The sequence below is a fragment of the Pelobates fuscus genome, chromosome 2, assembly GCF_036172605.1.
Source record: "Pelobates fuscus isolate aPelFus1 chromosome 2, aPelFus1.pri, whole genome shotgun sequence".
In the NCBI taxonomy this organism is placed as follows: domain Eukaryota; kingdom Metazoa; phylum Chordata; class Amphibia; order Anura; family Pelobatidae; genus Pelobates; species Pelobates fuscus.
Window position 1 is genome coordinate 409770407 of NC_086318.1, and position 15214 is coordinate 409785620.

Genomic DNA, 15214 nt, shown 5'->3' on the forward strand with positions numbered 1-15214 from the left:
ATGAGACTTTACGTAGAAGTAATCCCAACTCAATGAGGTTCTCCAGTTGAACCCATTTTTTCAAGAACTGAATTTACTAAGTGACAATCATTAGTCACGGGGGAACATGTTAAACTGGAGAAATGCATATGGTTTGATAGCTTCTATACTGTATGATATTATGTATTAAAAGATTTTACCACAAAATCTTAGAAATGTTCAAAAATGAATAAGTAATACAAATGCTAAGTAATGAACAAATGAGTGCATTTCTCATACATACATTTTCTCAAGGTCTTGAAATCCCGAGAAGGCTCCTTTCGTTATAACTGTGATTTTTGTGAGTATAAATCTCCTGAAAATAAAAAAATAGAAGAAAATAACAAACATTTACAAAAAGGAAGGCATTTGGTCTTTTATCAAGAAAACTAGGCATCTATGTTATTCCGCAATTCCCAGCAAATAAATTCAGTCATTCTAGCGCATTATTTGAAAAAATATTATATTATAGTCTCCACTAAGCAGTAACTTATTGGAAAAAAATATTTTACTAATTCTTGAAAAAACTGTTTTCTACAAAGTAGTCAAGAACTAACAGCAGCTTACCGTTTAGTGAAAATAGCCCCGTCTACAGAGTCGTATGGGGTACAAGAGACACTATGTCAAACTAAACAGTAGACTTGTACGTTTGAGTTCAAATTAATCTTGGTTAATTCGAATTTTGGGGGGGTCGGAGTTACATGCAAATTTTGCAACTCCGAAACGCTAAATGAACGTATCACAAAACCAACAAAAATAAGCAATGAATGTTTGTTTTGTGATTTAGAGTCAAAATAAGTTGGTTGGTGGGATAAAAAGATGACTGATGGTTAGAGGACATCTACTAAATGTTGAATTTATTTACAGATCAAGGCCTCAATGTAATATTTTTGAATAAGCTTTTCAAATAATTACAATCTGTTAAAAAAAAACATTTCAAATGATTTATCTACAGAAGTTATTATTAAAGTCTATGGAAATGTTTGTAGATAAATCCAATCATTTAGATTCATTTAGATTATGATCGTTTGAAAAGCCTATTCAAAAATATCAAATCATGGCCCAAGTGAGAAGTGAACCATAGAGGGGAAAAAGAGGAGCAGTAAAAAATATAAATATATATATATATTTATATGTCATATATGTAATAAATATATAATAATCGATATGTAGATAGCTTTTTTTATTGCTCCTTTTTTCTTGTATTGACTACTTCTTCTAACTTGATCTGTGATCCTAATGGCGCAAAAATGCACCTATCGGTGTACCTATCGATAGTTATATCATATATACATTTTGTAGTAGTCTAACAGGTGCTTTATCGTGCCATTTTGGTTAATTTGAATTGTTGTTCTTAAAGCAATCACATGAACGGAATTGGTTAGAATGGAAATTCCACATGGATGAAACCCGATTCTCTCTAAACCAATTTTTTCACAAATCAGATTTTTTCACCACGCACAAGTCTACTAAACAATTAATTGTTGTAAAGAGAGTCATGTGTTTGTCAGTTCTCTCCCCCATGAAAGCCATAGTTGCATTAGGTGAGGTAGCTCAGTTGGTAAATTCCCTGACTACAGAGCCTGTAGTCAAAACACAAAGCCGCAGGATCAACTGAGTTCTTCATCCTTCCAAGGTCAAAAAATGTGTACCATAATTTTGGTAATAATAACATCTAGCATTATTCGGTTCATTCCGAGAGCGTGCGCTGAAAAGTGCTTTGAGTCTCAATGGGAGAAAGGCGCTATGTAAATACTAGTTATTTCTCAGCAATTCTTAGGAAAATAATTAGAAATGCTCAAACCCTGGACAAGTGGTGGGCCCTACAGACCGGCCTGGGAGTAACTGAGTATTCCAACTGTTCCAGTTGGAAACAGATCCAATAATATTAATCGCTAGCCCAAGTCTGCATTGACTTTTGTGGTATAATAAGAATATTTATAGGCAGATGAATCTCAACTAACCAAGATTTTACTCACAATTACCTTGTTCATTTGTAAACAGGCTCTATTTCCTATACTGACACATCTCATTGAAATCTTAAAAACAAACCTGGCATGCTAAAATCTGCTAAAATAAGTTGTATTATGCAACTGACATAAACGTTCAGAGTGAAACTTCTATGGAAAGCATTCCAAAGTCAAATTAGTTTCTTGAAATTGGCAAAATGAAACTTCAGAAGAAAGTCAAAGAACAATTCTCTTCTGCATGACAACAAAATATATTTAATGGTTACTAATGCTACATATATTATTCCTGTTTTACATTTTGTTTCTTCTCTTTCTTGGAACAATACATGTGATGGAAAGCAAGAAAACAACTTTGGAGAAATATCTTTGCTTACTGACTTTGCTCTATTAATTTAAAGGAGCACTATAGGGTCAGAAACACAAACATGTATTCCACTATCTAGCCACCCTGGTCCCCTCATGCCTCCTTAACTATAGTAAAATCTCACTTGTATACAAGTCTGCAGCTGCTTACGTTGTCCCTGTTTCCTTTAGACCTACCCACTGCCTGCCAACATCATCAGAAGTTGTAGCCTGATCCAATCACAATGCTTCCCCATAGATTGGCTGAGACTGACAAAGATTCAGATCAGGGGCAGAGCCAGCACAATTCAAACATAGCCCTGGCCAATCAGCATCTTCTCATAGAGATGAATTAAATCAATGAATCTCTATGAGGAAAGTTCAGTGTCTGCATGCAGAGGGAGGAGACACTGAATGTTTGGATGCATTTTAGGCAGCCATGACCCAGAAAGAATCGCTAACAGACATCTTAGGAGTGGCCAGTGAAGTTATCACTAGGCTGTAATGTAAACACTGCATTTTCTCTGAAAAGACAGTGTTTACAGCAAAAAGCCTGAAGGGAATGATTGTACTCACCAGAACAAATTCAATAAGTTGTAGTTGTTCTGGTGACTATAGTGTCCCTTCAACAGATTTGATGAACTATTTTAACTAACCAATTTAACCCCTAAGGACGGAAGTCATTGTACAACTTCTGAACCAAAAATAACCCTACAATTTGATCTATATGTGTGTTGAACCATAATTTACCTCTTTCATATTAAGCGCAACTACACTTATTATATATAACTTTATTCAGGAGAAATAGAGCTTTCATTTCACATCAAGTATTGATATATCAAACAATTTAATATGAATAAATTCTAAAAAAAAGTTTAACACATTTCTATGTGGCATTTTAACTGTGAATTTCATAATGCCGTTATCTTTTACTCCTATAAAATACACAGATTTTTATGTTATGTCGTGCCCTACAGGTACACCAATGCCTCCCATGTACAGGTTTCATGATGCTTTGGAAAGTTGCAAGGTAAATATAGGACTTGCCCATTTCAGTTTGTATGTTACCTTTGAGACTGAAAGTAGACAACTTAGGGTATTTAAAATGGGGTATATCTAGTCATTTTAAGTAGCTACTTAGTCACAAATCCTGGCCAAAATTAGTCTTCATATCTGTTTTTGCATTTTTTACACACAAACTGCACTTTCACTGATTTAAGAAAATCTAAAAAAAAATTCAGATGAAAAAGTGAGTTTTAGATTAGAATGTTCTGGTTATGGTGGGAATATGGGCACTTATTGGATAGCCCTTACAAAGATTATTCTTTCTTTAGTAATTGGTGCAGGAGATCCTACTCTTTGTGTGTTCATATTGCTATACAATGTAAAATTTTAAGGACCAATGAAGGTCTATGCCATTTTAACAGTTAAAGCTCATGTTCCAAACTGGAATGACCCACTTAAAAAAAGACAAACGTTGGGCTATATAAAAGATAGAACAAACTAAATGTAGAGTGATTAAAAAAAAGTAATAACGTGATAAAATCAGTCACACATACAGGTATGTAAAAAAGCAGTAAATACATTTAAAGTTATCTCATTGTCATCCCAGTGCTCATATATAGTATAAAAGTACTCACTCACAGATTGTAGAGTAGTAGAATCTCATATCAAATAAACTGTTAACAGCTTTCCCTCCCCACAACAACCTGATTCCTCTCTTGCAACTCTCAAAAAATAAATAAAAATAACACCCACTAAACTTTTCTAGCAACCTTCTTTTCTACCCATACCCTTACCTTTTGTGTCACTATACCCCACTCCCCCTAGCATGTAAGCTCATTGAGCAGGGCCCTTAACACTCTGTTCCTATGCGTTCAACTTGTCTGGTTAATATTACGTGTCTGTTAGTCCACACATTGTACAGAGCTACGGAATTTGTTGGCGCTTTATACATAATAATAATAATAATAATAATAATAATAACAATTATTATTATTATAGGTTTAGATGGAATAAAAACAACAAAACATGGGAAATGGCTGTATCTAGAACACAAAAACAAAACATAGTGTATTACTGTTATAAATGATATATGTGCGCTGGTAATCTTTTGCACTCACAAGATTGAAGATATAAACACATTCAAAGGGTGCCTCCCCCAATGGTGTTGGGGGGCTGTAAACCCATGCCTTGGTCCGTGTGTGTTCCTTTGAGAACTGAAATCCAGAGGATGTTGGTAAAAAAATATATGGCTTTATTTATAAAATGTGAAAATACACCAATAAAGTAAAAACAGAATTGGTTCTACACGTTTCATCCAAGTACAATTGGACTTCCTCAGGAACCAAAAATCAATATGTGTAACAGCAGCATGCAACAATGACATACAGCAATAAAACAGCCTCTGATGGAATAAGTTAGTTTTAGGCTGTAAAACTATAGATGGTTCCATATGTTGTTTTATTTTATCCACCCTCTGAGACCAATTTCGATACCAATATATAATTACAATTCAATTAATCAGAAGCTGATATTTTTATTTAAGACAAATGCTCACCACTTAAGGTAGCTCAATGGCAAAATGGGGCAATTAGTGTACTGCAAAATCTAAATACTATGTATATATTTTACAGTACACTCATCTACACTGGTGCATTGTCTTATATTTAAGTGATAAGAGGTAACAAAGAGATGGAGAAGCAGTACAAAGTATATATATATATATATATATATATATATATAATATATAATATATAAATAAAGATTTGTTTACTGTTTTTTTTTTCATCTTTCACTTGATATGTGAATAAAAACAACATTTAGTGGTTGTTCATTTAATTTGTTTCAAGATTCATTCATATGCAATTTCTGTGATGGAATTCGGATGAACGGGTAAAATCGAGTTTTGTTTAAAAAAAGCACTATTGTTGGTTGAAAATCAGCCGCATATTGTAAAATGTAAACTTTATTACCAACATCATCTCAGTTGTGAGTCTGTTTTCCTCTACTTGTTTCAGCTAGCCAAACCGAAGAATAATATTATTAGCTAATATGATAAAATACCCATTTTCATCTAGAATTTTATTTTACATCATATTTAAAGCACGCTTTATGTGCGCTGTAACTCCATTCTTTATTATATGGATGCAAATGGACATTAATAGTGTGTTCAATCGCAAGCAATTTTTATATAATACTACAAGATCTCGCACTGCGAGATAAAAATAAAATTAATTGATATAAGAAGATACTGTGAACACATTGATTTCCCCAGTGCGATGGGCATAGACTAACACTAGCTGTTAAAAAGACTCCAAAGAAGATAACCCCTATATTACACTAAAGCCACAGGCCATGCCCCCAGGAAGCTAGCCAGTTGTGCGAATATTCCATTACATGAATACCAGGCTATGAATTGAAAACATTTTTATAAAAACCTTTTATTGCCATAGTAATGTATAACAGTACAGGGTTTATATATATATATATATATATATATATATATATATATATATATATATATTTGTGCTCGGAATTTAAATACGTAATGGATAGTAACTGTGAGCAAAGTTGGTTGTGGTGTGCCGAAACCAACGTACGAGTGGGCCTGTAAATAAAAGAGGGCCCACCAAGGAGAATGTAATTATAACAGGGTGTAGGTGGGTGGGAACAATCAGCTGAAAGGCAGAGGTGAGTAGGGGCTGGGAGTTTAAGTAGGGGACTTACTCCTCCCACAAATTCAGGCCTCCACAAGTTCAGGCCTTTTAACTTGTGCTCGGAATTTAAATACGTAATGGATAGTAACTGTGAGCAAAGTTGGTTGTGGTGTGCCGAAACCAACGTACGAGTGGGCCTGTAAATAAAAGAGGGCAAAAAGATAAATTCGAGAAATACACACTTTATTGCATTTTTTACAAAACCAAGTTGCTGAAAGCTTGGCGAAGCTCTTTCTCCGGCTGTGGAATATATGCAGTATATATGGAGGATTTCCACCGCCCCAGTCTCTTGATGATATGGACCGGTGTGTTAGTGCTAGAGGCTGCTCCTATATGGAAGGAGTGCCTAGAGAATGCAATCGGGTTGTGTCCGAGCTTAGATAACAGAATTCTGATATGAACCATCAATTTTGCTGTGGTTAACGGGTGCCCTTGTAGTGTTAAGAGCGGAGAGTCCAGTAGGTGACCGTGCAGAGTTGACCGTAGGTGGTCTAGTACTTTTACCGGACACCAGGCATTATCAGTAGGGAAGAGAGGAATTATAGTAGGGTGTAGTGACCGGTTGGTTTTAGTTGTAGGGATCGAAAGTTGGTAGTGATCCTCTATTTTAGTGAGGTGTGATATTTTAAGTCTTAGCTTCGTATCTCCTTGACAAATTACGGTGAACTCTCTAGGTCTGAGAAAACCGTAGAAAGCGAGATATAAAGCAGATTTGATCACCGTATTTGTGCCGATGTCGAATGGGGCTGTGTCAAGGAGATTGCTAAGTGACCTGAAGATAGGCCCATCTATAGGTAATCTAATGGTAGAGAGTGGAGGTGAAACCTTTGATATTCCTTTCAAAACCTTTTTGACGGGGTATGAAGACAGGAAAGGTGTGTTGTTAGGAAAAAAAGGTGAGGCTGTGGTGCTGGACCCCCGTGAGATATAGTTTAATGGTGTTGCGAGATAGTTTAAGGTGTAGGTGGAAAAAAGAGGCAAAAGCCACCATGGTTTGAATAGAGAAGTCACCTTGTAAACCGAACTCTGCTGTGAATTTATTAAATATATTAAGAGCCCTATTGTAAGTGATAGCCGTGTTTGGTGATAATGCTTGGTGAGTGAGTGCTCTAGCGTGGTTCAAGAGTGTGCTTAATCCAGGATTAGATCGTGGAACCGTGGTGTCCTGGATGGTTGTAGGTGAGCCGTTGGGAGTGCCTGAAAAAATGCCTGAAATTGAGAACGAGAAAGAGCGTCAGTGGCCGTGTTGTGAATACCCGGGATGTGAAAACAAACTAAGTGAAACTGGCCGGATGCTGCCAACCAGGTCAGCTTGCGAATCAGCCGCATGATGGTCAGGGAAGATGATCGCCCTTTGTTCACGATTTCGCAAGCTGCCGAGTTATCAGAGTAGCATTTGACTGCCTTGCCAGACCAGAGATGACCCCAGGTGTGTGCGGCCGCCACAATGGGATAAATTTCAAATAGTGCTGAGGTCTCTCTGAATCCTGGCAAGGCATCCGAATCAGTGGGCCAATGGCCCCTGAACCAGTGGTTCCCAAAAATGGCTGCAAAACCGGTATTGGCTGCTGCGTCTGTGTGGATGATGGGTGAAGAGAGGGGGAATAAACATGGAGATTCCATTCCAGTCCTTCAAAAACTTCCCCCACATAGCTAAGTCAGCCTTGGCGTGGGGGTCCAAAGAAACTGTGCCAGAGTCCGGAACTCCGTGCAGCAGGCAAAGGAGTCTGGATATGAAAGACCTTCCCTGCGGAATGATGCGCATCGCAAAGTTCAGGGATCCGAGAAGGGACTGAAGTTATTTTCTAGTGCAAACATCATTCCGCAGGAACAAGTCATCTCCCCTCTCAAACGTGACAGTTTGTCGTGGGGGAGGCTAGCTCTGAGGTTAACCGAGTCCAGTTCTATCCCCAGAAAGGTCAATTTAGTTGTGGGGCCTATAGTTTTGGCTGTGGACAAAGGGACTCCAAGTGTGGAAAATAGTGCAGTAGTGCTTCTGATTGCTGTGGGTGAAGGTGACCCTGGCTCTATTAGTAAAAAGTCGTCGAGGTAGTGGATAACGGAGTGACACCTGGTGACGTTCAGAAGCAGCCAGCATAGTGACTCTGCGAAAATGTCGAACAGTTTGGGGCTGCTTCGAGAACCGAAAGTGAGTCGTGTAGAGAAGTAATATTTCCCTCGCCATTTAACACCATGTAAGTGCCAGAGTGAGGGGTGCATGGGTAGTAATTTAAACGCGTTTGTGATGTCCGTTTTGCTAAGCCAGGGTCGATTACCAGATGATATGATGGACTGTATGGCGTCGTCGATGGTTACGTACTGAAGTGAGAATTCGTCTGCTGGAATGAGTGCGTTTATGCTTGGAACAAAAGAGGAGTGCGGTGCCGATAAATCAATAATTAGACTTTTTTTTTTGTTTGTTTTTTTGTTTGTTTTTTGGAATATTTGTGAATAGCAATACCAATACCAATGGGGTTAGTGCGCCAGGAGGAGAATGGTGAAGAGGTGAAGGGGCCGATCATGAAACCGTTGGTGATTTCAGAGGCAATGAGAGTGTCTATGGAGACTGGGTCTAAACGTGCTGACTGGAGATTAGGGCATTCTAGTGTACCTGGGGGAATGGCTACAATACCCGTGAGAAACCCTTTAGTGAACCCTGTGGTGAGATAATCCACCAGATGATTAAGCCTGGGATCCCTTGTCTTGAGCACCACAGAGATATCACCGTAATTGAATGCCTTGTTCTCGAGTACATCCTGTGAGGCTATGAGCAAGGACACCAGACACACATCCTTCCCGTCTAGGATATCTTTCCTGATAGAGTCAGGGACGGAGTGTGCTGGTGACTCAAATGGTGTAATGGCTGTGCCCGGTGCTGGAGGGGGGTGTATAGGAGGGCATGTTGGTATAGTAGGTACAGCCTTGAAAGCGACTGGGACTACCGTGGTAGTACCTGGGGAGGAGATGGCGCTTTCCACCTTAGATAGCCTGCTATTGAGGGTCTGTAGATTGGCCAAGATCTCTGCCAGGGTATCCTGGGTGGCCGTGCTGTTGCTTGGTGGTTGTCCTTGAGAGCTAGTCCCTGGCCTGGGCTCGGGGGCTTGGTGAGTAAGTAGCCTATAAAGTTCAGCCTTCCTAGCTGTGGCCGGAAAGGGGATTCCCCTGAGCCTAAGCTCAGCCGTAATTATGGGAATAGTCCATGCTCTCAAGGACGTGGGGGTTGAAAGAGTGAGTGATTCGCCTGGAGACCCGGGTCTGGTAGGCGTGAATGGAGTTTCTTCTGTCAATTCTTTGGTTGGAATAGGTTCTTGGGACATTCTAAAAGGAATGTTTATGTGAAAGATATATTAGAAGGGGCATAAGGTAAGTAGGCGGGGTATGTGGGGTGGTGTATATGGAAGAACTGGACTGTAATGCTAGATGCCAAAGCGAAAAACTTAACTGTTGAATGTTTGGATAGGTGAGGCCCTGCTAATGCCAAGTGGCGGTGAGAGGCTCTACCTATGATTTGGCTTATGACGTAGTTGCCACAGACGTGGTGGCGGGATGTTGGCCTCTCGGTGACAGTAGAGAGAAATCAAAACGTGTGGCCGTGACAGGTGAGGCCCTGACTAGCGCCCTGTAGTAGGGCATGCGAGGCTTGTAACTATGATTTGGGCGTGGGGCCGTACCTCCGTGTTGAGGTGGGGGGGGATGGAAGGCCTCGCTGGGACGGGTTTTCTGATAGGGTGCGCTAAGGCATTAGCCTAGACCCTGTAGCCAGTTCGATTGTATATTTAAGGATAAGGTGAGAGGACTGCAATGTTGTGTAGATACTAACCTTGACTTCTTGCGAATGGTATCTGGAACCTTCTGGTGGTAATAAGTGTGGTAAGTCTCGTCTTATGCTGTCCTTGAGGAAGAGTCCTGAGGCTTTAAGACAGATGTTGACGTATTTATGCGTATCGTGGTGGCGTATGATTTGAATTGGGAGTAGGTTGTTTGTTAGGGGTGCAACGTGAGATCCTGCATTGAGGGATCTGGAAGGTTTAAGTGTGTGACTGGGCTGAAATAGATATTTGTGAGAAGGCTGGATGAGGCCTTGGGGTGACGATTGGACGTATTTGGGTATAGACGTAAGTACCTGAAGGTATGGCTGAGTACCGGGTCAGGTTTTGGTGTTTACCGGAGCCTGATGGCTGTATGACCGTATGTCTGAGTAGAAATAATAGTAAAGATTTAACGTACCGTGGGCGTAAGCCTGTGGAAAAGTAGTAATGAACTTGAGACCGTGATAGGTTTTATATGAGGTGTAGTAACAAACGAGTTGTGAACTATACCTTGGTTTGACATAAAGAAATTACATTATGCGAAACGGTTTAACTGTGTAGAACCGGGGGAAGCCTAGAATAATACTGGAGCTAAGGGTTAACCGAAGAAAAATTCCATAGTTAACGACAGGTGTGGAGGTAAGTAATAAAACCCAATATGTAAACATTTCAGGCCTATGGCTTTATAATGCAAAGTGATAAAATACAATACCTGTTCCTGTAATAAAAGACCTTGAAATAAACAACTTTAGCGCAGAAAAAGCGAGAAACCGATGCAGTCTGTAAAGCCAAAAATATGTGACAGCGTGATTATATGGAAAATGAATAGTACAGACGTTTATGTGCCGGATATTGTGTTTATAAACAGTATTTATTAGTATATGTGACAAAATGAAGTGTTTAATAGGTAAATATGTGTTGTGGCAAGGTCAGAGAGGCTTTCTATGTTAGTAATAGATTGGAGTGCTCTCTATTCCCAGCATGATGGGGTTAATTGGTGGGAGTCACCCCTTGAATGTTATATACCAGGTGAATGTAATTAACCAGCACTAGGGTTTTAAAAGGTTAGCCTCTGAAGACATCAGAGAGTCTAACAGCTGGGAGAGAGGAGGCAGTTAAGCTTGAGACAAAGGTACTGTGTGAAACCTGCTTAAAGTGCTGTATTTCATTTTGTTTAAAACTGGGAACTAGATTAGCTGGCCAGTTGGATAGTTAGTAATACTGTTGTTTAGTAAGTCTCCAAGTTGGAGTAGGATTTATTTTCTTTTTGTTTTATTTTGTGGGAGAGCACAACCTTGTATATATTGTGGAAAGTGACAATAAACTGCAGTACTATTTTATCCTGACTGTTGCATTTGAAGTTTGTGAAGAGCCTGGCCATCCTGCCACAGTGTATAGAAACCGTACGTTTATGATAGACGTGGATATTTTAAAAAGTAGTAAAACAAATTAACTGGTTAACATAGAAAGAAAATCACAAGGCAGATTTTTAAACAAGCTAATTATATCCCCAAACTGACATAAAAAGGTATCAGTAGCAATATGACCGAACAGGGAATATACGTAAAGAAAAGTAGAATTCGTGAAATAGAACTTAGTGCATACTGTAGCCTATTTGAATAAGAACTAGCCGAATATGGATTTAGAGCAAGGTGTTTGTGTTTTAATCGTACGAAATAGATTGGTCCTGGGTGACCAAACGGAAATAAGAGAATGCCCGTAATAATATTACTGTGTATATAAATAATAATAGATTAGGTAGTTTCCGTACGAATATGTAAAAGCAGTGATAAAGTGCCGAGCGTTCGTCTGTTTTGGCGTGAACACTGAAATCGGTTAAAAAAGCGTGTATTTGTACGAATATGATAGAGGGAGCCTACCCCTACGTTTTTAGGCCCGAACGGCGGGAAATAGCGGGGCGCTATTTCCTACGCCTAACTTACGTGAACGTGCCGGTCTCGTGACCGGAAACCGGGTACCTTGACCGGGAACCGAGTGGAAGGCCTCAAACGGACAGAGGACTGGTCAGGACGTCTGACTGCTGGAAACAGGAAAAAATTCTGGAGGGAAGCTGGACAGGAAGTGCTGGTTGCTATGGGGACAAAACAATCAGCTGAAAGGCAGAGGTGAGTAGGGGCTGGGAGTTTAAGTAGGGGACTTACTCCTCCCACAAATTCAGGCCTCCACAAGTTCAGGCCTTTTAACATATATATATATACAACATCAATATGTTCATTGTTGTCCAGTTATTTTATACTAAACTAGTCAATGGACATGTCAAATGAGGGCAGAGAATAATGAATATATTGTCAAGAGATATGTCATTGCAAAATGGTAGTAATATTGACTTATTGGCTGTTTGATAATGACTAGAACAATGTCAGAGGTAAATATACGAAACGGAGCACAGAATGAAATATTCAGAAGTGTAAATGTAATATGGAGGTGAGATAGGTAAGAATATGTTTAGGCTAATGCATACTGTAGACCTCAAGCAGTGAACAAATTAATTTCCAGAAAAGAACTGGATACAAGAAGATTATTTGCTACATTACTCACAACAATAAACCTTTGACAATTTGTCCCTGAACTTTAGACTTCCTTTGTGAGAAGTGAAAATCAATAGTGATTGTATATATATAGATAAATAAGGTATATTGAATAGAAAGCTATAGTACTAAGAGTAGAGTTCATAAACACATTTATGAGACATCTAAAGTGTTTGGCAATAAAACTGATTTACACAGACATGCCAAATGTGCAATAAACCAACTGAGTGGATTGTTAGTGGAAAGATTTTAATCAAGTAAATCTTCATTTTAGATACTTCTTGGAATTTTTGTGTTTTTCCAAAGGCCCATTGATCATAAAGTCTTGAAAATAAATTGTGATAATCTGTCCTGAAACTTGTTGTTTTAAGTAATAATGAAAAAAGTAGACCCACTCATAATCCACCATCTAATTTTAACATATGGATTGCTTTAACAACTTCATTGAATTTTGGGGCCATTGGGAGATACCCGAACTCTGAGCCAAAATGTAGCTGAATCGAGAACCAGTCAGAACGCATAAAGGGCAAACATGTTGTTTGATTTGTGATTCTGAATTGTGCCTGTGATACTAAAAATAGATCATTTATGAGAAAAACAATGATTGATGGATAAGGGATAGATGGACCGTTGGTAAATGTTGATTTTATTCCCATATCAAGTGAGAGGTAACCAATATAAGAAAAAAATGAGAAGTAAAACAAACTCTATATTTATATGTGTATATATTATATATAATAAATTATTGCTGTCAGTAGCCACTTCTATACAAAGCACAGCAAGATAGCCTATGAGCTTACAATCTAGAGGTTTAAATGGGAAGTTTAGACAAAAGGTAGCCGGTGAAATTTGAAGGTAATGGCCAGAGAGAATTAAAGGATATTTGTAAACACTGGTAACATATAAATTAAATGAGGAGGTATTTTTACCACATGACAGGAGGCTTCATATTTTGCATAATCTTCTTTACTAACTCCATAGCAGGAAAGAAAAGTAATGAGAAAACTGAGGACCAATCCCAAGCAAGCATAAATTATAAGTCTCACTGCAGCAATTCCTCTTTCTTTTTCTGCTCCATCACAAGATAAGTACAGAGTTTTTGTTATCCTCTCTCTGTCCTTTACTCAACCTTTGTTTTCTCCTTTTCTTATTTGTCTTTATAATATTGCCGTTTACTACCTTTATTACACTTTTTCTGACCATTCTTGGGTGGCTACTATCATCTCCCTTCTGAGGTCTTTTCTATTCCAACCTGTTTCACCTCAGGTATCTCCCTTTCTGTTCTTGGGGTCCTTAATGCTCTCCTGCTGACCCCTTTGACTGCCCATTTTCTTTCAGGGACCCTGCCTATTCTAGGTCCCGGTTTTGTGCCCTTGCACTGCAGGTCCCCCCTTTCCTCTGCTTTGTGTGGGTCTTTTACTCTGTTCAGCGTTTTTTCCCGCTGAACTAATTACTTCAGGAACCGAACGGCCACTCGCTTACAATAGCCTGCGTCCAGGCGTTCGAAAGTGAAAGGCGGGTTCATTAGATGAATGTTCCAGGCGTTTGACAAGTTAGCCGTGAATGCCGGGTTCTAGGCGTTCACGGTTTGCTGTTTTGTTCGCATCCACGTGCATGCGTTTGATGCACAAACTCCCTCCCCTCTTGCATTTCGGGGAGGTGCTTGTTTTCCCGTGTTTTTCATGGACGTGCAGTCCGGTGCCCATCTTGATTCGGACAGTCTCTTGAAGTGACTACGGAGCTTCATTCAGCTGTGCCCTGTCAAGCATTACTGCTCAGAGCCTACTCTGCACTCCCTCTCATGGATATTGGCTGGACCAGGTCCAGGTTAGTGCTCAGCACTAGGGATTGGTTCAAGAAAGTTGGGTTTATGCCTTACTCTGGTCGAGGTGAGCCTCCATGTATGTGCTGCTGAATGGACCTGTTCATGCAGGATTCTGAACTCCTGGGTGAGCCCCAGTGATTACCTACTTTCTCCACCTGCTTGGACCGATTTACTGGCCACAATAAGTACAGGTCATCCAGTACCTGTTTCCATACCACCCCCCAGGTCCCCATGCCACTATACTACTGCCCTCACGCTAATACCACCGGGTGAGCCCTGAGTGATTGTAGCACGGCACCATTGAAGAGACACAGACCCCACCAGACTTGCAGGACATGATCACAGCAGTGGTTGCTGCCTCTATGGCGAAGGCCTTTTCCAAGACATTCCAGGCAGAACAAGACACTGCCAAGCCCATTCCCAAACAGGCCCATTACATGGCAGATTCGGAGGACTCAGACTCCACCAGGGAAAGGTCACAACCTACCAAACACCACTGGAAGGTGAAAACACTAAGCCTAGGAAATCCAAAGGCAAGGCCCCTGCCAAACACAAAAAGTCTGCGACCCATACGGCCCACAGACCTGCACAGATGTCCTCATAGGAGGAGGACGCAGGGCCAGCCCAAGCACTTTCAGTGCAGGATGAATGGCAGATGCTCACCCATCTGTTCCTTACAAAGGATACATACCTGGGTGAGCCCCAGGGTTCCATGGCCACGACCATGGATGCTCCACAAGACAAATCAGAGGTATTCCTGGACATCTCTGGCCTCCAGATGTTTGACCCCAGGAAAATACGTCACCCCCACTCTGAGGAATGGACCCCCCCCCCGAACACCTTGTGAAGTTTATACACTTTTGGCTCAGAAAATCCCTGGACAAAGAGGTGCAGAAGCGCATGACATCGGAGTGCCCTTGTCCAATTCTACCAGACAAGGTGGCTCATACACCCGACTTTGATCAGCTCATGCTGACTTTCA

The 15214-nt window shown here is 40.1% G+C and overlaps 1 protein-coding gene across 3 annotated transcripts in view; it reads right to left on the reverse strand.

Moving 5' to 3' along the window:
• Window positions 1-15214, reverse strand: part of FSHR (follicle stimulating hormone receptor) — a 215552-nt gene that overhangs the window by 111703 nt on the left and 88635 nt on the right. For all 3 annotated transcript variants that reach the window (XM_063441480.1, XM_063441479.1, XM_063441478.1), the window contains exon 2: window positions 263-334. In XM_063441480.1, coding sequence (XP_063297550.1) covers window positions 263-334 — 72 coding nt within the window. The remainder of the gene's footprint in view (window positions 1-262; window positions 335-15214) is intronic.